The 22,654-nt window shown below is 30.0% G+C and overlaps 2 protein-coding genes across 2 annotated transcripts in view; both read right to left on the minus strand.

Moving 5' to 3' along the window:
• Positions 1–614: 614 nt before the first annotated feature.
• Positions 615–1,157, minus strand: LOC126266511 (serine-arginine protein 55-like). Its single transcript, XM_049970639.1, has one exon. It carries the CDS (start codon positions 1,155–1,157, stop codon positions 615–617), a length of 543 nt encoding a protein of 180 aa, XP_049826596.1.
• A 7,039-nt stretch (positions 1,158–8,196) lies between these two features.
• Positions 8,197–22,654, minus strand: part of LOC109608437 (transcription factor IIIB 90 kDa subunit) — a 30,966-nt gene continuing 16,508 nt past the window's right edge. The window contains exons 4-12 of the mRNA XM_020024865.2: positions 11,517–11,666; positions 11,051–11,144; positions 10,568–10,700; positions 10,253–10,343; positions 9,836–9,973; positions 9,203–9,409; positions 8,824–9,073; positions 8,584–8,738; positions 8,197–8,534 (exon numbers count right to left, since the gene is read on the minus strand). Of these exons, the coding sequence (XP_019880424.2) occupies positions 8,377–8,534; positions 8,584–8,738; positions 8,824–9,073; positions 9,203–9,409; positions 9,836–9,973; positions 10,253–10,343; positions 10,568–10,700; positions 11,051–11,144; positions 11,517–11,666 (1,376 nt within the window). The 3' untranslated portion in view covers positions 8,197–8,376. The remainder of the gene's footprint in view (positions 8,535–8,583; positions 8,739–8,823; positions 9,074–9,202; positions 9,410–9,835; positions 9,974–10,252; positions 10,344–10,567; positions 10,701–11,050; positions 11,145–11,516; positions 11,667–22,654) is intronic.

The raw sequence follows: 22,654 nt of genomic DNA on the forward strand, positions 1-22,654 counted from the left end.
AAAATAAGAAATAAATCAAGTATATCTAGGTGTTTCGTTTTTTTTTTGCATGTAGTATATTATATAAAAATGTTAAAAACAGTAAAAAACTTTTTAAAACGAATCACATTTTAATCAAATTCTGCGTCCTGACTGGTAGCTGAGAGGGACAAATATCTTTATTGTGACAAATTTATGTTTGTGAAGTCATTTCTAGTAAAAAGTTACTAAATTTTTCATTCATCTCGTATATACTAATTACTAGTCTTATTAAATTACTCTGTGTAATTAACCGCAATACCCTGACGATGTCAAAAATAGATTACAAATTTAATAGAAACTAATGATAGTAGAGAAAGGTTTTTTAAAATTATGAGATAAATGAGCATAAACTGCCAAGATTAAACAAAGAATGTTATCTTTGAGCGATTGCACAATAAGTAATAAATATTTTTATAAATGTTAAACTTGATTTTGACTACTACGGTATTTGTTGACATAATGCAAAAAAGAAAGTTATACTCAATTAAATATTTATTTGAAAAAAAATTTATTATACTAATACATGTAAGAACTTAACAATATTAATTTTAAATCGAAATTTAACTACTCTATATACACATATTCGGATTTTCTTACATATCATCACTTGTAGATCTTCTATAACTGCAATCCACACTTAGTCGTATGTTACGATGCTTTAATTTTGTATCATCTAATTTATGAACAGCATTAAACATATCTGACAAAGAATCGAATTCCACAAGTGCATCTCCATCTTTGCATATATGTATGTAAACAACTTTACCAGCAGTGTCCATATATTCTTTTAGGTTCTCGCAAGTCACTCTGTGAGATACATTGTGAACCCAGACTCTGAAATCACTTCTGATACCTCTCGAACGTCTGGAATGAGATCGTTCCCGATGAGAACTTGATCTACGAAACTCTCTTAGAACACCTTTCGCCATCTCCACTCTAATTCGTACTCCCATTATTTCGCTTCCATTAAGTTCGTCAACTGCCTTTAAGGCATCACGATGATAATTATAGTCAATGAACGCGTAGCGGTCTTTTATGATGATACTATTAATCTTGCCATATTTTTTAAAGACTAACTCCAAATCTCGTTTGAGAACATTTCTATTCAAGTCGCCTACAAACACAGTTGTAAACATTTCAGGTAAAATTAAGGAACAACGCTTTTGGGTACTGCACTTCTAAGCAACTAGCCTCTTATAAACAATTAGTGTACCAACCTCAGAAAATTAAATTAAAAAAGACACAGACAAAATTAGTAGGCTACTCACTACATATCTGAACTCTTTACAGAAGGCAAGACTACAGTCAAAATCGCAATCTGGTAATAGCGTATTTTTTAATAAGAAATGTGCATCAATTTTTTTTCTTTAATTTTAATCGAGTTTATTGTGACAGAGCAATTGGCAACCTTGTGTATATAAAAGTTTGCGATGTGTTTTAGCGCATGAAAATTACAGAATTCTCTCACGTACTTCCCCGCTACCACGATGTATAACAAAAATTATTAATGAAAAAATGTTTTAAACTTAATTTTACTAACGGAAGCACGCGTTATTAACTGGAGTGGTTTCTTCATACCTAGAATTATCGGCATATAAAATATAATAATAACATATTGGAAGATAATTGATGTAAATAAGGTTATTGATTGTAAGGTTTTTTGCAAATAAAATATTGAAATTGCTATTTTGCGGAATGTGGCGATTTGATGAGATACATTAGTAGGTTGTTACCATCAATTTAATTAATTATATTAAGTTTGTGTTTTAATGATCTATCTGACAGTATTTTTTCTTATATTATTTTTACATATTCTTCAATTAGAATATTAGTACACATTTTTACAACTAATTTGTATAATGTAGAAATGTATATATTAATTTGTATATCTGTAGAAATGTTTTTGATTAATATTTTCCACGAAGTATTTACAATTTTAAAGGGCACCTCGATAGTGATGCTTATAAATTTTAGACTATTTTTTGTTTATTTAAAATGAAGGGGAAAAATCTTCAAAAGACCTGGTGGAATCGGAGATTGTGTCGGATTTTTACCTCCATGGTACCGACTTCGATGAATCATAATCAATAGATAGCATATATAAAGAAACTCATCTGTGGATAGAAAAGAAAAGAAGACATATGCAGGTCATATATAGATGAGCTGAACTCAGAGGACGAAAGACAGGCAAAGGTGCCGCCCCCCTGTCGACTGAGATCGGGAGAACAAAACCAATGAGAAAGATTCGGAGAATCTTTCTTGGGAGGAATTGGAATTGTGGTTGGATCCGTTAGCTTCCCAACGACATTAGCTAGTGAAGTGATACTGAGCTCCAGGACCACGACAAGATTGACCCATCCTGAAGTTTATACTAATACAGACTATAATCTAGAGATTATCTAAAGACGGAGCAAAATTACAACACGAATGAACCTTACTTCAGTAATAACATTGAGGGAATAACAGAATAGGGTAAAGACTCTTGTCAATTTAAAGCAAACTCAAATAAAATAATAAAAATAAATTTTCGTAAAAATGTACCATTTCTCAAACTACTGACCAAACCGAGAAAAATCGATCTTAATTCCATTAAAGCCCTTTTCCTCTTTTAATATCCCTACTCGAATCGGCCAACTATAATTGGTACTTGAAGTACTTGGATTCTAAGAAAAGCATCCTTATCAGAGTAAGTGCATAGACTTCCATTTTTTATTGATAACTATCCATAGAACATTTTTAAATTGATCGACCAAAACATTTAATAAACTCTTTTTTCGTACATGTCTTTTAAGAGAGGACGATATCGCGCTACAACTCCCGTCCAAGATAGTTTTTTGAAACTTTCAACTTTAAGACAATGGTTTGTAATCAGAAGAATATTATAATGGTATTTAGAAAACTTTAATTAATACTTATTCGAATACCTTCATCGAATAAGTATTAATTCGGCCATATATTAGAGAATATATTTTACAACCCTACTCGAGGAACAACATTCACTTTGGATTATCGTACAGTTCGGCTAAATTTTGCTATGTCAATTTGATAGAATAAGTTTGGAAACAAGCTTTTTTTACTGATGAGTATACGCATGCGATAAATGTCTTAACTCCATCGAAAATATCCCACTTTCAAAATCATCCCAAAAATTTGAATTCCCAATATTAAATAATTATTAATTTTCTATTTTTTAGAATTTGGTTTTAAGTTTTATTTTGAGATAATTAGAAAGGAATCACATTTTTACGTAAAAATAGGAATACTTTATACCTTTATATTTCCCATTGTAAGAAAAAAATAATGATGGTTGTGATGTGTTAATTTAATTATTAATTTAATTTATAATAATTCCATTTCAAGATTTTATAAAGTTTTACTTGTATTATAGCCACATACAACATTATGCAATATAATAGGCTATCTTGTATATTTTAAAATTCTCCAGGAGAAGGTTTATTAAAATGTATAGTCCTCGAATTAAAACTCAAACAAAAGTTCTTTAATATATTCGGAAAGAGGGTGATTAGTAGCCCGCGGCCCAGCCTACGAACCAGCCGCGATTCTGCATTTACTCCCCGCAAAAACCGTAGTGTCAAGTATTTTGGAGAGTCGTTATTGGAAATTTTAATTGTATTTACCTAATTATGATAGTTTGCAATACGCTTAAAACAACTCGACGACCGCACATAGTCGAGCACGCTTTAATTGAAATGAAATTTCAGTCGCGGATAATTCACATTTTTAATAACCCTGACTATTGTGGCACATAATAATTGAAAACGAGCACATTGATAAGGGGCATACGGTTGGAAGAGCCCCTGTTTATTTATCTCAGTTTTTTAATTTAATTGGTGAAAGCCTGGTCACTAACTGAACGTTACTGTTCTTGTTTTAATTAAATTAAATTAAAATTGGTACTGCAGAGCCTAATACTATTATAAATTATGTTATAATATTATATCGTTGTTTTTTTATTGAAGGTCATTCTTAATTTTATATTTTTAACACTATGCCTAAATAAACTCAAGAAAAAAGGATATTGAAAGTTAAAAAAACATGCAATTTGTGTTATATAGAAAAAATTATTTTTTTATTATAATTTAAGTAAAACAACAGAATATTGGTACAAAATTCCAAATTCATAATTTTCCTTTAATATCTTGTACGCCCTTTCCTTGCTTTTAAAGGGATTCCACAACGATGTGGCGTACATATTACGAGATTATCCAATTGTTCATGAAGCAAATTATACCTCAAATGCAATAAAACATTATTTAATTTATTCAAAACGGTTGGGAATGGTTGATACAGCTCAATTCAATAGGATTGAGGTCTGTTGATAAAGCTAACGGTAAATGATGAGTTTAAACGTCCCTTATAACTTAGTGTACTTATCTTTCTCTATATGGTCGTGCATTAGCACCTATAAAAATAAATGTCTCTTCAAATTCAATTGCTGGTGGTCGAATTATTCTATTTATAATATCCCTAAGGTATATGTTTACAGTCATACTATTGCCAACAATGTTCAATAGCGTTCAATGTGTATTTCATGAAAAGTTGCGCAATGACGAGATGTTCTTCGCGATGTCCACATTCGAATACGAATTATTATGTAGGTCAATTCTATTCTCATCGTGTAGCTGCAAAGAAACTTTCCTCATTAATCTTCTAGAAAGTACATCAACTTCGATTTCGAACTGTTCTAACCGTAATCTGTATCTTCTCACAAAACGATCTTCATTTACATTAATAATTTTCCTTCTTACCTTCTCCGAAATCTGACTAAAGAATTTCTTTCAGCTAAATATTTTTAATTTCGTAGTATTTCGAATATTTCGCAGGTTTTTGAAGAAAATTTTTATGTAACCAATGATTTTATTATTTGTAAAAAAATATAATGTCTCCAGAAGAGACATATCTTAAGATGTGTTCCGTCAAAATGATGATGATAATGATCTCGTTTCACCGCCAACATACTCAACATGTACACAACCAAACTCATATGAGAATCACCCAGTTTTCACAAGAAATAATTGTTTTTCATGAATAAAAATCATCAATAAAAAATGAATGTTTTTTTGATAAAAAAATGTAAAGGCGTGGTAAGATTTCTTCCTGTAGTGTCAATTTCACCGTTCCCATGTATAGTAGTAGCGAAGTAAACTCACTTATTTTCGCAAAGTTTATTTAAAATGCCTTATGCCGAGTTATCAGAAGTCCAGAAGGAAAGAAATATTGCTCTGTCAAAACAACGCATGTCACAGAGGGAAATTGCATCAACGGTATAGTCACACAGGGCTTGGTTTCAAAAACTTACTCAGGGTTTCTGAAGCAAAGAACGCTAAAAATAGGCCCAGAGTCACCAAAGAAGACCAGGACCGTTTTTAGCTTAAACAGCAAAAAAAAATCCCACAACATCCCATCCCGAGCTTTAAACGCAACTTGCGCAAGCTTCATGTGTGTTGGTGTTCGGTCGAGAATTATTTAACAGAAGACAGTATTTAGCATGAAAACTGGATAATTGAAGATTGGCAAAATGTGTTATTTTCGGATGAAACCAGATTGGCCTACAATCACATGTTTGTTGGATCTGTGTTTTAAGAGGTCGTGGGAGACAAGCTACGCTCCGCGCTGCCCGATCGGTGCCCAAATAAAGGAGAAAGGGTAATGTTTTGTTTCCCATTAGGAAGCAGTAGGTCTCTGGAGAAGTACTTCCGGGGGTTCTTTCCTATTGATGGAGGATAATGCTCCTCAACATACTAGCAGAATTGCCAAAAATTATTTGGAAATCGAAGATGTGACCGAATTAGAGTGGCCTTCTTGTTCGCCGGATCTTAATCTCATTGAACTCTTACAGGCAACGCAGAACAACTTATACCGGCAGCTTTAGAAGAATGGGGAATGTAAATAATTTAATAGAAAGCATACCACATTTAATTCGTGCTTGCATTGCTGCAGTAACTGGCAACACTGTTTATTAGATTAACAAAAAACTTTTATTATTTGTTCTATATGAAATTTGTTTTAATGATTTTGTCTAGAGTTTTGTAGTAAAATTAATTTGGATAAACACCTTTTTATTTTGAAATAATTTTTTTCCAATGAAACACCGTTTTTCGTAATTACTCGGTGATTCCATATAAGTCTGGTTTTGTGTACTTTAAAGTCCAGTTTCGACGCAATATTTTTGAGATATAGAAATTTCTGTTCCATTTTTTTTTTTGCTTTTTATTTACCTGTCACTAAACGTTCCAAAGACCACAACTATAAATATGCGTTAGATTTGTTCTGAAATATACACAAGGTAGAGTTTGATAGAGATAAGACAGTGGGCCTGACTGAAGCTGAAATTTCGTTACAAGAAATGCTGTCAGTCATGGAGTGAAGAGGGTAGAAGAGGTAGAGCAAGAGGTTCCGGAAGACCCAGAGCCACAAAACTATAGTCCTAGATTATTGGCCCTAAGGGACAGGATGAGTTCAACGCGGAAGATTGCTGATGAATTTTTTGCCGATGAAGGTATTCGATCTGTTTATCTCCGTATAAGGGCTTTTGGCCTACGGATTTATCGTTCTTTTTTGGACTTATTTCTACGAGCAAACCATAGGCGCTAACGTGACTGTATGTATGTTTAGTAATGTGTGGAGAGTCATATTCATAACACTATAGGTAAAATGGTATAGGGTGCTATTACTTATAGTAACAGGTCACTTTCAGTTTTCATTAGTGGCCATATGACGTTCCAGCCATATGGGGATGATGTTTTGGAAACTTGTTTTCTTCCCCACATAAGAATAGATCTCGAACTCAGCAAGATAATGCCGTCCGTTTTGGCCACCCAGATCTTCAGACCTTTCCACACTTGTATGAGATATAATGGGGTGAAGCTTAATTTACAGCGCCCTCCACGGACTCTTTATGACCAAAGACGTCAGATTCAGTTCATGTGGGATGAGATATTAGTTTCTAACAATTTATGCTTTAAGATTTTTTAATCAATTATTATTCAGTAATAGGTTTAAATATTTCTAAAAAAATGGAATAAATCAATTATATCTAGGTGTTTTTTTGCACGCAATGACCTTGACAATGTTGTCAGTAAATACGCCCGTTTTCCGGATAGAATTCGTTCACGTGCTTCATTTTACCATACTATAAAACAACTTACAACCCTTTTAACAAAAAAAGAAAAAAATATACTAGTAGTGCAACAATTACTAGAGAAGATAATCAAATCGTTATGTTTGGTATATTGACTGGTAATCCTATACACCTGTAATATCTCGTGATTCCAGATTGTCCCAGAATAGTGTTTGGATAATTTTCAATCAAAATAAACACCACCTCAGTTACACAAAGAGGTGAGCGAGACTAATTTTAGCACTAAGTTATTTACCATGTAAGATATTTGCAAATTTCAGATTAAATGAATCATTCTGTATATTTCTCAGAATATGTCGAACAACGTATATTTATAGTTGTCTCCTATAAAAACATAAGCGAAATATTTAGATGTTCATGCATCGCCTCCAGATACCATGATCTACATCATGATACCCGTATTAAGATCACGAGAATTATTTAAAAAAATCATGTATGCACCTTGTATACTGAAGGGAACCTATTAAAAACCACAATACCTTTCTGCTGAAGAATATTACAAATAAAACTTGGACATCATAAAACCTCAAGTTAGTGGGTCAGAAATTAGGTTACGAGTTACCATCATACTCCTCGTAGACTGATTGATTTCTGGTACACCAGACAGTCTAATGATCGAGGTCAAACACCAACTACCCACAATTATTAGTATATAATTAATGTAATTATTGTAAATACTAGTTAGTTTATATAACATAATCGTTATGTCCATTACAACTACTTTGTACTTCTGTCCTTAGATTTTTGGTAACTACAATTGAAAGTGACAAAATTGTGCTTTTCCAATATAACTAACTTTCAGATGGTGTAATAATGGTGTCTTAAGTATTAGACATCTTATATAAGGAGCACACATAAAAATAGATTTAATAATTAGCATTTATTCGAGGGACTTATAAACAATTCGATTTTTAATTAATATCTCATTAATATTACACATGTAATTGGGATATAAATTACAATAACATGTGTATGGAAAAGGATAAAAAGATATTTATTTACAAAACAAAAAATAAGTGGCAAGTTTTATTTTCGTCAAACAAATACAAAATTTAACTGACATGAATATTATATATTAATATATATATTTACATATTGTATAAAGTAATAAATAATTATAAGACCTAGTTAAAACCTCAATTGCAACAAATGCAATATATTTTTAGATAGAAAGATAATACTTATATTAAAAATTATATGTAATCTTCTTCATAACTATAGCCATATTCCATATTGTCTCCACCTTCATTTTCGCGGTGTATTTGCAACATTTCACGTACACCCATCATATCAACGGATTCATCCTGAGTAGTTTCTTCTTCAAAATCTTCATCCAGTTCTTCTTCCGATACTAAAATAGGAATATTAGATGTGTATATGTCTTTTATAAAATTACTTACAGTTTGCTGCTGACTGAGTAATATTCTTAGCATTTTCTTCTTCTTTATTCGTTTCCATAATTGGCATACCAACATCTTTTGTTTTCGGCGCATTCTTTCTTTTCTTCTCTAAGTGACTTTGCTCTAAATAGTTTGATACCGAAGAAATGCGACGCCTGATAATAAAATTAATTATAATTATATCGTTATAAGATATTTAGCAAAAACATCGTACTTTCTTAACACATCTTTGTAACTAACCTTTTAATTGATTCTGTAGTTGTTGGAGCAGCTTCTTCTTCTTCTACTTCCGGTTCATTTTTAGTGCTTGAATTAAGGCTCTTTAAAACGTCGTAGTTAATTTTGGATGATATCTTTTTCTCTTGTATGATTTTTTCGATTGCTTCGCCAGCCGAATTGGCAGGACCCATTGCTTTCTTTCTGGGGTTTCGTTTTCGTTTCTTTTCCGGTTTGCCTTCCTCCCGTTCTTTTTTGAGCTTTTCTGCCTTCACTGTAAAATAAAATTCAACGATGTTGTTAAATATTATCAATAATTAATTTTCAAAATAATATTTTCTCACAAATTGGTAATAAAAAATAATAAATTTTTATAATAATAACAATTTTTTGAGTATCTTACATTTTTGAGCTTCTAGATAATCAGCATTACGCTTGTGCCACAACCCTTTCTTACACTGGAACTCGTGTTCTGACATGATGTAAGTATCGAGTTCAGCATCGTCGAGGTCATCGAATGTGAGACTCATTTCCAAAGAAGGAGCCGCAGCTGTTGCATTGGATGTATCATCCAGGGAGGCAACCAGTCCCATGCTTTCGATGTTTGGACCTGTAACAATTCATATTATTAAAAATAAAACTATTTTGAGTTAATTTTTGAATAACAAATTCATAGACACAGTAATCAATATAACTTCAGGATCCCATTAGCCCAAAATAAAATCAATGAAACCAACCATAAACTATGGTTATTTTCCAAAAAATTAAAGGAGGAATTATCAGACTTATGGCTAAAGAGAGCATTAGTTATTTATAAATAAAACTGTTACAAAAGACAAAAATTACAGTCTAAAATCGCTTAACAAAAAAACATTAGAACCAAATCATTGTAACATATACATGTATGTTTGATGTGCCAGATGACTTTTTCTTCGCAATCATCATCGGTCTCTGTCTTATGTCAAAATGCTTCCCTCGCTATTACAGCTTAAGACTTTTCTTTGATATGTATCAGATTTTCGCCAGCAAAGCTTACCTAATCCTTTTTGTGGGAGCAACCCGTCCGTCTTTTGAATTGACTGATCCTGCATGATCTTTTCTATAGTGCCCATTGTTGACTCATGTATGAACCGATCAGTTTCTTGACTTTCTTGATCGGACGATGTATACGAGTCTAAAAATATTATACGTAAATTAAAAACATGATACTCCAGATAAATGAATATTATAACAATTAAATTACCAGTAGTAAACTTGAACATACAGATTGTTACAGTTTTAGTAGGGATGTCTGAAAAGAAAGAGGAATTATTCGACTGGGAAGAGTAAGGAGTGGTGTAGGCCGGATTTCTGTGATCAAACCAGGAAAGAGATAGTACTACTTTTAAACAACCTATCTCTTAGTAATAACAGTTAAGTAATTATTTTCTGATCGCTATAGATGGATGCTTACATTTAGTGCGACTCTTTCTCCTTCCATCTTCTAATTGATTCTCTATTTGTTTTTGTAACTCGCTGATACTGTCCGCCTCTTCTTCCATAAGCTGTAAAACAGAAAAATTCCTATTTAAAACTGCGCCATTTATTAAAATATTTATATTGTCACAAATGGACAATAAGCCAAGCTCGATGTTTATTATTGTCCATTGTAAAGACGTACTTTAACAACTCTACTAAATTATTATTTATACAAAAAAAAAAAAATAAAAGAACACACATGCACACATAAACGTAAATTCGGAATAAAAATATTATCGAAATATTTTACCTTTTGTAGCAGTTCCTTGTCCTTTTTACGGGCGGCCTTGAATGATGGGGGATCCTGTTCTTCTTCGAGATCGACGGTCATGAATTCGTCTAGTGTCAGGGCGCTACTTGGCGTATCCCCAAATTCTATCAATCTAGAAATAAATTTGATTTATTGTGCAATCCTTACTAGAACGTTCTGACAAATTTTCAATATAAAAACGGCTTCTGAATTTAGATTTCTGTACACAAACATCCACTTGAAGTAATTGTGCTATAAATTATAAATCAAATTACATATTTTGCTATTAAAAACTTAAAATTTTAATTAATTCAATTATGTTAAGTCTAGTTTGGGACCAAATTATCGGTTATATGTTAAAGCAATTTGAGTATTCTGTTGGGTATGGCAATAGATGTAAACGTCACGTAAATACATATATGTATGTATTAAATGTTTCTTGTTTGTGTCCTTCCAAAAGAAACAATTAAATAAAACCTTTACCTCTTCCGTATGGTAGACTCATGAACCTTCACGATCTTGACGATATCCAGGGCTGTTCGGCTGAATTCATGGAGACGGGCGGCGATTAGCAGAGCTGTGGATATGCACGTGCAATTATAAAAACAAGTAGGGAGGGTACTCGGATTTTTCTTATTTCATTTTACAATACGCAACAGTAATTCAATAAATGAAGAAATATAACTATAAATGAGATATGAAGAAAAGTTCAAAGTACGTTTTGTGACATTAAATTAATCTGATTGCCAGAAATGAAATTAAGTTTAGATAATAGCAACAATCAGAACCATTTAAAAGGAAATTATAATACGCAGCGAGGTTGCAACATAAAAGAAGTGACATTGAAAAACCTGAACTTGTAAACAGAATTTGTTCTTTTATATTTATATGTTTATGTTCGTCAAATAAAGGTGATTCAAACGCGGCGTGGATTGAACTTTCCACTGACCTGCACCACACAAACCGGAAGGTCTTCTACCAGAGTGGATGGAATCCCGCTTCATTCTCTGCACAAGCCGGAGGGCTGTGTTCGCCACCTGCTGCGTTTTAGCACCAAATTCTAGGTTAGCAGCAAACCGTAGAATATACAAGCAAGGATCTGAAAAAATATAGTAATATTCAGGTTATAGCACTGTAATTATGTATTATTATACATTATAATGAATCATTATCAAAGGATGTGATACAGAAAATAATTTTTATATCACGCATAGAATTTATTATATTTATTTTTTGAACATTTTCATTCATTAAAGTGTTTAATATATTAATATAATATGAAATATTGTATTATATTATATCGTACATCATGAAAACAGTAAAATTTACACAAAGAACATAAATAATTTACTTTTTGGACATTTTTAAGAATTTCAGAATTATCAATATTATGTCATACAAAAATTGTTTTTACTTTATTTCAAAATACATTTAATTAATTGATACCATTTCATATAAAATGCATAGCAACGGCCACTAATAACAACGTTTCAGGGGTAATTTGATAATTGGCACACATATACACTTTCCATTTGAGATTTTATCGTTGCACGTTACTGAGAATCAATTACGTGAAATTTCCATATATCACTCATTATAGGTAGTTACCGATTCGAAAATGAATTTATCGTTTCGACACCTACCTAACAATAATACCCGTTGATATTAAGCGGCAACTCATTTTCAAGATTAATTACTTTGTTATGTGGAAATTTTATACATTTTTTATAATGCATTGCAAATAATAAATCATTTGAATACAATAAAAATAGTTGAAATGATTAATTTAAACTTAAACATATTCAAATTACTATTGAAACTGATTTGTATGGCTTATAGTCTGTGCAGTTCATGTTTAATTTCCAGTATAAATTATAATAATTTAAAAATTTTGTTTTAAAAGTTTTTATCTGATTGGCGACAAAAGATATGTCAATCTGAAAATTTGGTGCACTAATCGGTTGAATAGGAAATCAAAGAAAGTAATGAAAATAGCATTGAAGTGTCTAAAAAATTAAATAATTATTAATTATTAACAATCGTTAAACTTTCGATATCTGAATATGAGCTTTTATTTAATGTGAACATTTACTATACATATACTTTATTTACTATACATTTACTTTATTCTTATTTTATAAAATGTTACATATATTTTTCTGAATTGAGCTGGACATAAATAAAACAATTTTAATTTTGAAAGGATATTTAATGATTAATCTGTGTTATTTAATTTAACATTAACACTTTGTATAATACCCTTTTTGTTTTATAATGTTGGCCCATCCCTGTGGTGTAGATTCGACCATTTTCCAAACATACGACAAGTCTACATTCCGTCAAGCTTAAATTCTGATGAGTTCATTGAAATTTTTATGTCGAAATTGGTTATAAACGTGATCCTCCATGTTTTCCATAGGGATGATGTCTGGGACGTACATGAGAAACCAATCCGTCACAATTTTGGATTTGTTTGAGATCGTTTTTATGTTAAAACACCTTTATTAAGAAACCCTGTACATAAATCAGTTAAAGGGAGACTCCACCACAAGAATCAAAACAACCCACCGCAAAATTGTCAGCATGTTTCACTGTTAGTATAACAATTTTTGTTTAGTTTTGTGTTGTGTAAAACATTTAACATAAGCAGAACCATTATTTTTTTATAAATTACTGTTCTTTCCTTAAGTCATGAATATAATTTTTTGAAATAAACTCATACTCTGTAAATTTGTTTTCAATTTTTTGTTTGTTTTTATTCACATTTAAGAATCCAGAAATTGAAATATCTTGCAAAAAATAAACGTTTAATATATTTTAATAATTAATAATTTTTTTAATTTAAATAAATGTCACAAAGATACTCTCTAATAAACGCTACACTTCTATCTAATAGTTTTGCGTCATCACCTAAGTGGATCTAGTCATCTGTGTATATATATAATTAATATTAATTTTGTATGCAATTATTTATTTTAATTACCTTTAACGTACACGTATTTTGTTATAGATAAAACTGAAATAGCAACGATGAAAAATGCAACCAGCATATAAAAATACCACACCGAAGTTGACACCCTACAAAGGTCCGGGTTAAATTTATTCTGTAACGTACCATATATGGGAGCATGCACATCACAGAAAAGCTCTAGTTCATCAGTAATATTGTTCCCCTCTATATACAATTGCCAAACTTCCGTGCGACTAAATATCCCCATAACATTTCTAATTTCGTTGTTTGTCAAATTTAAAATACTTATTGTTCTGTTTCCAAAAACAAAATTGTCCATATTCTTTATTTTATTGTTAGCTAAATTCAAATGTCTTGTATGTGAATTGAGAAAATTAAGGTCTTGTTTCTCTAAGGTTGCAATGTAATTATTGATAGCTGAAAAATAACTTACTGTACTTTTTCTAAAATAAGTGCTTTTTAATTGTTTAAGCATGTTATATGATAACGAAACCTCTGTCAAAGATTTTAAATCATTGAATGCTGAATTATAGATAATCTCGATGCGGTTATAATTTAAATTAATGGTGGATACGCTTATATTTGTAAATGTAAATGAAAGCAGTTCTCTTATATGATTATTGCCGAAATTAACTATTTTTAAATTATAATTTTTGAATAGATTTGTGCCCAACACTTGGATACCACAATTTTGAATATAATATTGTGTCAATCCTTCCAAGTATTCATCACCAGTGCAAAACTTAACAATTTGTAGTCCGTAAATATTAATTCTGTCACTAATTTCCGTAATGTGTACATATTGACAGAAAGAACATGATGATAAAGGAATATACATTAAACAGATCAGAAGTAGCATTATCATGGAAAGTTCTCGTCTTGTTATTAACGAACCAGTCTGATGATACAAGTCGATTAAAACTAAATTATATGCTTTTAAAAATAATTTATTGTTGAAAACATGTTTTCAAGTTCCTAACAAAAAATCGATTATAAATTTCAACTGAAGAGGTACAAATATATTTATTTTTAATACACAATTTTAATATTGTTAATTGATTATTAGTGGAGTAGTAAAATTCCGTTTATGTCATAAAATTACGCGGTTGCAAATAAAAAGCGACTTACTAGTCTTTATTATTATTATTTTGGGTAGACGTATCATTTACATTCTAGTTTAACATGTTCATGAACAATCAGGTAAAGAGTGTAAGTTTTTTTCGATTGTTTACGAGAACCCCAACAAAATTTCATTTCATATTAAATTACTTATTGCAATTAGTGAAAGTGGTAAATTTCCGGGAGATTTACTAGAAAATTACTCGGATATTTTCTCAAGAATTCTTTTGCAAATTTCAACTTAAATTAATTCACTTTTACTTATGGTCAAAACTAAATATAAATAAATTTATTTTTAAAATAAAGTATATTTTGAAGTATGATTCACTCTCTTCTTGTATATGATATATTTTCATAATGATAATCCAACAGTTTAGTTAACAATGTAGTTTTTCCTGTTTTAGTTCCCAGAATTTTTCCTGTTCTTACTGGAAAATTTCCGACTATCCATTATTAGCAGTGAGTAGTAGTAGCGTGTTACCGGAAATGTATAAAATCTGAAAATTTTATATAATTCCTATGAAATATTTAAAATGACGTATCAGTTTAGAAAAAATGTTCATGTCACATCAACAGAGAGCCCAAATAAGACTTTGAAATCCTCTTTATCATTTTGTTCAAGATTGTATATGTATGATTATTCTTTGTAGACCGATAGACACATATTAACTTTACACTCAAAAAGGGCTTCATAATGAGTTTACTTGATGGCGTGAAAAGCCTTATCTCGTATCTAACTCATTTCTGATTGCAGTTTTGAATATGTAAAGAGTACTTAAGAAATGTGTATAATAATTCATTTCACACATTTTCTACAGATTTTTGGTATTTATTTCCAATATATTCTATACTTCTATTACTTATTATTATTTATTCGGTGCTTATACTTAATTGAGCCATAATACGTAATTTTTGTTCCCAAATTAAAAAATAAAAAAATAAAAATGGTTCTTACATATCAAATATTTCTGCGTAAAATGTTTCGAGCACTTTTTTTCATTGTAAACTGGTGTGTTCAACTCGCTTTATAAGATTTAAACAAACAAAAAATAAAATGTCTATTTATTATGGTTTTAGCAGTAACGAACCAACAGTATTACAATGAAAGCACGTGTCCGCTCTAAAACTCCGTCTTCATTATCAAGAAATTAAATGACCCCGAGGAGGAGAAAATAGCCAGAAAATATTATAAACGAAGATCTAGAGACCTGTGAATTTAGACCCAGAATTTATTCTTCACTTTACTTTCACTTTCACTTTGATATTCTTTTGACGTTCTGGTTGTTGCAGATTCAGGATTAGTGTCATGCATTACAGCTTCAGCGACGGTTTATGAGATGTAACGCTAAATAATATGTTTAGGTAACCAAGGATTTTAGGTGTTGCGTTCTGAGCAACCGGCAGTACATTAGGAAATATTGCAGCGCTAGGTTTACCGTGCCTTCGCACACATCCCACACAACCTAGATATTCGGTATTAAATATGCATAACACTCGTCCACTTAAAAATAAACGATAAATATTTGATTTTCTTTATTCAACAATGAAGCAAAAGGTATGCAAGTTATATTTTAAGCATATGCCCTGAAATAACGTCACATTTTGAAATTATTTTAATTACTAAAGCACCATTTTTTTCTTGTAAACTGGTGTGATTAACGCGATTTATAATATGTAAACAAGAAAAATTTGTTTATTTAGGTTTTAAGTAGTAACAAAGAAACAATATTAAAAGATAGCACGTGGCCTCTCTGAAACCTCCATGTGGGAATTCATAGTCGGAGAAAATAGAAAATATTATCAGTGACGATCTTGAGACCTGTGAATCTAAACCCAGAATTTATTTTTCACTTTTTAATTTCACTTTCACTTTGATATTCTCTGAATCTTGTTATTATAGATTCAGTAGTAGTGTCATACATTAGACCTCCGGCGACTGTCCTCCACTTAAAAATATTTTATGGAGTAATAAAACATGAAGGGAAGTAAATTATATGTTATACATATGCTGTGATATAATGTTTAATTCTCAAATTATTTTAATTTTTATAAAGTTACTATAATTATGGCTATTACTGTGTATATTACTTATTTACTCTGTGGTTATATTCATTGAACTTTACAAAAAAAAAACTCACGCATAAATACACATATACGTATGTTCATCAATAAATACATAAAAATATCAAAGTATTTCTTCGTAACATATTTCGAACATGGATTTTACTTTTAAATTTGTTTGTAAAATGTAAACAAGAAAAAATATAACGTTGATTTAAACAGTATCGTATCAACATTATTACAAAGAAATCATGTGCCCACACCGACACTCCCATGTCGGAGTTCATAATCAAGAAGGAAGCCTTAAATTATGACCCTAAAAAGGAGATTATTATTAGAAAATATTATCAGTGAAGATTTAAAGACCTGTGAATTTATACCCAAAATTTATTGTTTTCTTTTTACTTTCACTTTCACTTTGATATTCTTTTGATGTTTTCTGATGCTGGTTATTGGAAATTCATTAGCAGTGACATACATTACATCTACGGCCACTGTTTATCAGATGTAACAATGACTCCTTAATCTATTTAGATAACCAATGGTTTCAAGAAGTGTTTCAGCTTTAGAGACTAGGGCCTTTAGGCTAGTTCCACACAACCTTGACGCTCGGTACGAAATGTGCACAATAAACGGTTTTTCATTTTTGCAACGTCTTACACAATTTTACGAGCTCCCCGTTTCTTAATTTTATTGGAAAGGGCAGTGGTACAAACAGTGGAGTCAGTGGGACCGCAATGAAGGACGTCATCTGCGAGTTCAATGACATTAAAATCGGTCTGATACATTGAGAAACTATGCCAATCACTTTATACCAGGCGTCGTGTAACAATTACCGTTGCTTTGACTACATACCATACAAAAGAATAGTGTTGCTGCCTCATGACACACTTAGCGCAAGAACAAATAAAAAATTTTGCTGTTAGAAACGGTACTAACTTTAACGTATTTTTGAGATAAATGTGTGCTCACCCATCTGAAGTAAGATTTCTTGATAAAACTAATATAGTTTTAAAATGGAACTACAACATATTTTTCAGAAATTTTCAGAGATTGTTTGCTACATGTAGTATATTTTAAAATACATATTTTTATTGATACAAAGCTCAGTCATCAATTTCGACTATTTTGAATGTCAAATTGAACAAAGTCACTTTTCGAATATATTATCAATATGAAAAACATTAATTTGTTACTTATGTGGAGACGATAATTGTTTTAATATAAGAAATACATATACATATTAATTAAATTTTTAGTTCTTCTAAAACTCAATTGTTAAAAATAAAAAACGAGTATCACAAATATGCAATTAATAATATATTATTCATCGGTTTTAAGACATTTATAAATTTTGAAAAGTTGTATCGCAGAGCAAGCCAAAGGACAATAAAATTGTAGCATTATTATATTAATATATAGTAGTAATAGGTAAACCGCTAATTCCCACAAATATTTTAATAATAATAAATCCATTATCAAATTTTTAAATTACTATTTCAGACATACAGACACTAGTTTTTGAGTAAATAGAGATAACAAATTATTTCTCCAAATAATAATAATAAAAAGAATTTTCTAAATTTTCTCTCATCATTTTCTTTTCCAAATTTTTTTAATCTTTCCATAAACTTATTATGTATGTAGTATTTTCAGATTTTTACAATTAGTAGCAAGCACACATGACAAAATATTCCGAAAAAGTGTTACTTATATTTAATATCCAACTTGATCTATCGAAAATAAGGAGACAGCTCCCTTATGTGGTAGAAAATTCTATAGACTGATTAATTCAGTGGACCAACCCTAATCGATAATATCGAATGAATAAAACATGAATTAACCATACAATTTTAGTTATGAAATATACAAGAATTTAACTTATTTGCTTTTAGAAAACGTTCAGATGTAGATGGTGTATGATATAATAATATTGGCCCAGTTTTATTGCAATTTTTATTTCAGGTCATGAAAATCAACTCTGGGACCGACATTGATGTGTCTATTTGAATCTCTCTCGTTTATAACAAATCACCTGAAACTGGTTACATAAAAGACCGCATTATTGTCTCAGTGACCTTTAACAAAAAAACATAAGTACAGCCAATTCAATGAGGTACCTAACACTATAACTCAGAAGTTCAGGTTTACTATCAATATGCACCATTCAGTGATATACGTAACAAAAAACCTCATGTCCGCACGTATTTAATTAGTAAGTATAATTGTTGGTCATGGTATGTTTTAGATAAACATAATTTTTGAACTCTTTGCGAAGGTGAAAACTAAAACAATTATTTTGAAGGTATTGACAATGTATTTAGTACTTTCACGTGACCCTTACTGTCACAAAATATCAAGAATACGTTTATTGAATAAAGTGAAAAAACAACGGAAAACTAGACATTTATTCAAATAATTTAGTCAGTACAATTAATGCACTTCTTCAAGGTGATACAAAAATGTCGACATGGCAAAGAGTACTCCATAAACGACTAAAGGAAGTAAATTTCAAAACATCGTATTTCCGTCATATCTAATAAATCTGACCTTGTATGGCCGACAGAACAGGAAATAGTTTAATAAAAATGTCAATATCAAGAACTCGAATTAAATTTACATGTTCTTCGTCGTCTTTATTCGTAGTCGTGCAGGAACACCTAGAAACTAATTATTCTTAATCACGTTAAACAACTACAATTTTCATCAAGCACAATAACTTCTATTTATTTATCCCAACTAAGGTTTGTTTGAGATCTAGAAAAATTTTAATTGAATGTTCAACACATCAGGGTCAATGTTTAAACTGAAAATATTTAGAACCTTCAAACGCGAGTTTTTAACCTTTGTCGTTAAGATTAAACACAGAACTCATTTAATATTTTTTGTTTTCATATATACCGAACACGTGGTCTAACGGTAACTTACATAAGAGGATATTCTTATTATTGCAGAATATATATGAAAAATAAAATATATTTCAGAGACTTCTCTTAATTTTAACCCGTGCCACAGAGGGTGAAAGTTGCCCATCTATATAGGTTTTTGGCATTGAACGATCTTTTTTAGTGAAAATAATTGTAGACTTTATCCTCATAATTTGTTTTATGTTTAGCTACGGTCACGCTCAGCCTGCTAATTGGCGATGATATTTAAAGAAATAACTTTTCCCACATCGGACTGTCATGTCACAGTCGAATGAATGTACAAAAATCATCTATTAGTGCAATTTTGGTTTTAATGATAAAATTTTCCCATCGTACCGACAAAATAAGAGACACGCCTTTTCGTAAGTGAGATTATTTAGATTTCTAAACCAAAACGTTAAACTAATGCTATCAAATAATTCTGGATTAATTCTAAGTACGTTTGTGTAATGTTGTAAGTAACTGTATTATTTTTATCATTTGTCATATTGGAAGGAATCATTTTTAATTTTCTTATACTGAATTGAACTCCGCAGGGGCGCAGCATGCCATGGACCATAACGAGGCGACCCGCCACTCTGTCCACAATGCATGTTCTAAGCCCAGTTGTATCTTTCTTAAATTATATATATATATATATATATATATATATATATATATATATATGTATATATATATATGTATATATATATATATATATACAAGCAGTATGTGATACTTAACTAAACACTTTGTAGTAAAAAAAACGTGGGTTCAGAAGCAAAATATAGCGAAAAAAAAATATAAATAAATGACATAAAAAGGATAAATAGGCCAAGCAACTTTTTGGCAAAAAATTAATCAGCTTTATTACCCTCTAATTATTGAAGACAATATTTTTAATGCTTGGAGCTATCACCTCGACAATGCTTACAAATTATTTAGCATTTTTATTCCGACTCTTAATTTTAACTAAGTAAACAATCATCTATAAAATGTCAGGGTTTTCAAGTTACAGTAGATAATAATAATAGTAAACAGAACCGGATCAAAATCTGACCCTTCATCTCATAGTCAGAGTAAATACTTCTGTATTTTTGAATATTATTAAATAAATATAATTAATAAAAAAATCTTATTGTTAAGAGAATTTTTGAAAAAAAATATTTTAAAAATTAAATAGACAAGTGAAATTTTTGGTTAGATTGTGAATGAGAGCATGTTGCTTTGAAGATGACAGATACCCAGTTATTTTCATAATTATTATAATTTTGTATATTTTTAATATTTCCTATCTTTTGAAATTTAAGGGAAAACGTCACCATATAGCATAAATATACTATATATTACTGTGTCTAAGAACATATTATTCATACATAAAATCTATCAATGATAATAAGTTCTCTTATGCACAATCATATTTATTTATTTATCAAATATCAAAAGAATAATTGATACTTACCAACCTTAACATGCGGTATATTTATTTAGAAATTTTAATGTATACTAAGTCCACAGATAGACGAGAAAGAACTCTGTGAACCTTATAAAAATTGTTTTGAATAGCATCCCGAAGAACAAAAAATTGAGAAAAATTTATGAATACATTTTTTTATAAAAATTGAATTTAGGATCTTCAATATTTTTGACCCAAATTTAAATATTTCAATTTATTTATACTTATTATCTAAACCATGGAACAAAAAATATCGAAAATTATCAAATAATAAGTTAAGAGATTAGTTCTCACAAACTATTTAATTCTTACTGTCAACAACACCACAACTTTGATTTTGTCTTTCACTTTTAGATATTTTAACAAGCATTAATCTGACTGTGAAGATTAATTCAGTCAAATCGAGTTACAAATAAACTAGTAACAGGAAAGTTTCTATCTTAATTGGACTAGAATAGATATCGAAAATACTGTTAGTAAGAGTGGAGCAAAAAAAATCGTGGACAATATTTTCTAAAATAACTGCTAGAGAGCTAAGAATTGCATAAATTTTTCATTAATAAATTTTTTTTAATTTATCAACTAAATATATTTAATCATTTATTTTCAGACTCTTTTTTATATTTTTTATTATATTAAAATCTATTATATCTGTTAAAATCAACTGATAATGACTCGTTGAAAGTAAAAGTCGAGAACTCCACTTTGACTCAACGAAAGTTGATAACTTGTTATCAAATGAAAGAGTTTGGTCTTTTTCCTATACTAAAAAATTTTTACAGCTACTTTACGTCGGCTACTTGAAATACTAATTTAACTACTCTATAAGATTTAATAACACATGTAAATAAATAAACCATAAGATGATGGTGAAAGTTACATCTTGATATCTTTTTTATTATCGGAGATTATATATCATCCACAGATGATATATATGTGTATGTTATATACAATATATAATATTATTATATTATTTAGTTAAATTAACTCAGAAAATATATTAACTTTGTCTAAACTTAAACCTATTTGATCGATACATTTTATAAATAACGAATATGTCAACTTTTAGACATGAATTTATTTCAAATTCTTCTTTTAGCTATTCGAAAACTCAGAAAATATATTAACTTTGTCTAAACTTAAACCTATTTGATCGATACATTTTATAAATAACGAATATGTCAACTTTTAGACATGAATTTATTTCAAATTCTTCTTTTAGCTATTCGAAAAATTGTTTTTTAATTGTAGATCTGAAAATGGTCGTTCTCATTCTACCCCTCAAATAAAGAATTAGATCGAATGTCACATTAATTTAAGAAAAATATGAATTTTCAATTATTTCTATTTATTCCGTAGAAGTAAAACTAACCAACCATCTTTTAGTTTATGCATAAACATTCCGTACCATATTTTTTCATCTAATATAAAAAATAGGAAAATGTGACATTCATCAACTTCTTTAATTTTTTTTATATTTTATTCATCTCTGCATAATATTATACAAGGTGTTTCACACACGTACTCACTGCTACATAAGAAGTCACTAACAGTCTAAAAAGATTACAACACAT

The sequence above is a fragment of the Aethina tumida genome, chromosome 1 (assembly GCF_024364675.1).
Source record: "Aethina tumida isolate Nest 87 chromosome 1, icAetTumi1.1, whole genome shotgun sequence".
Classification (NCBI taxonomy): Eukaryota; Metazoa; Arthropoda; class Insecta; order Coleoptera; family Nitidulidae; genus Aethina; species Aethina tumida.

What these genes read in the sequence shown, in the direction of transcription:
- LOC126266511 (XM_049970639.1), bottom strand. Translation starts at nt 1,157, where the DNA reads ATGTTTACAACTGTGTTTGTAGGCGACTTGAATAGAAATGTTCTCAAA.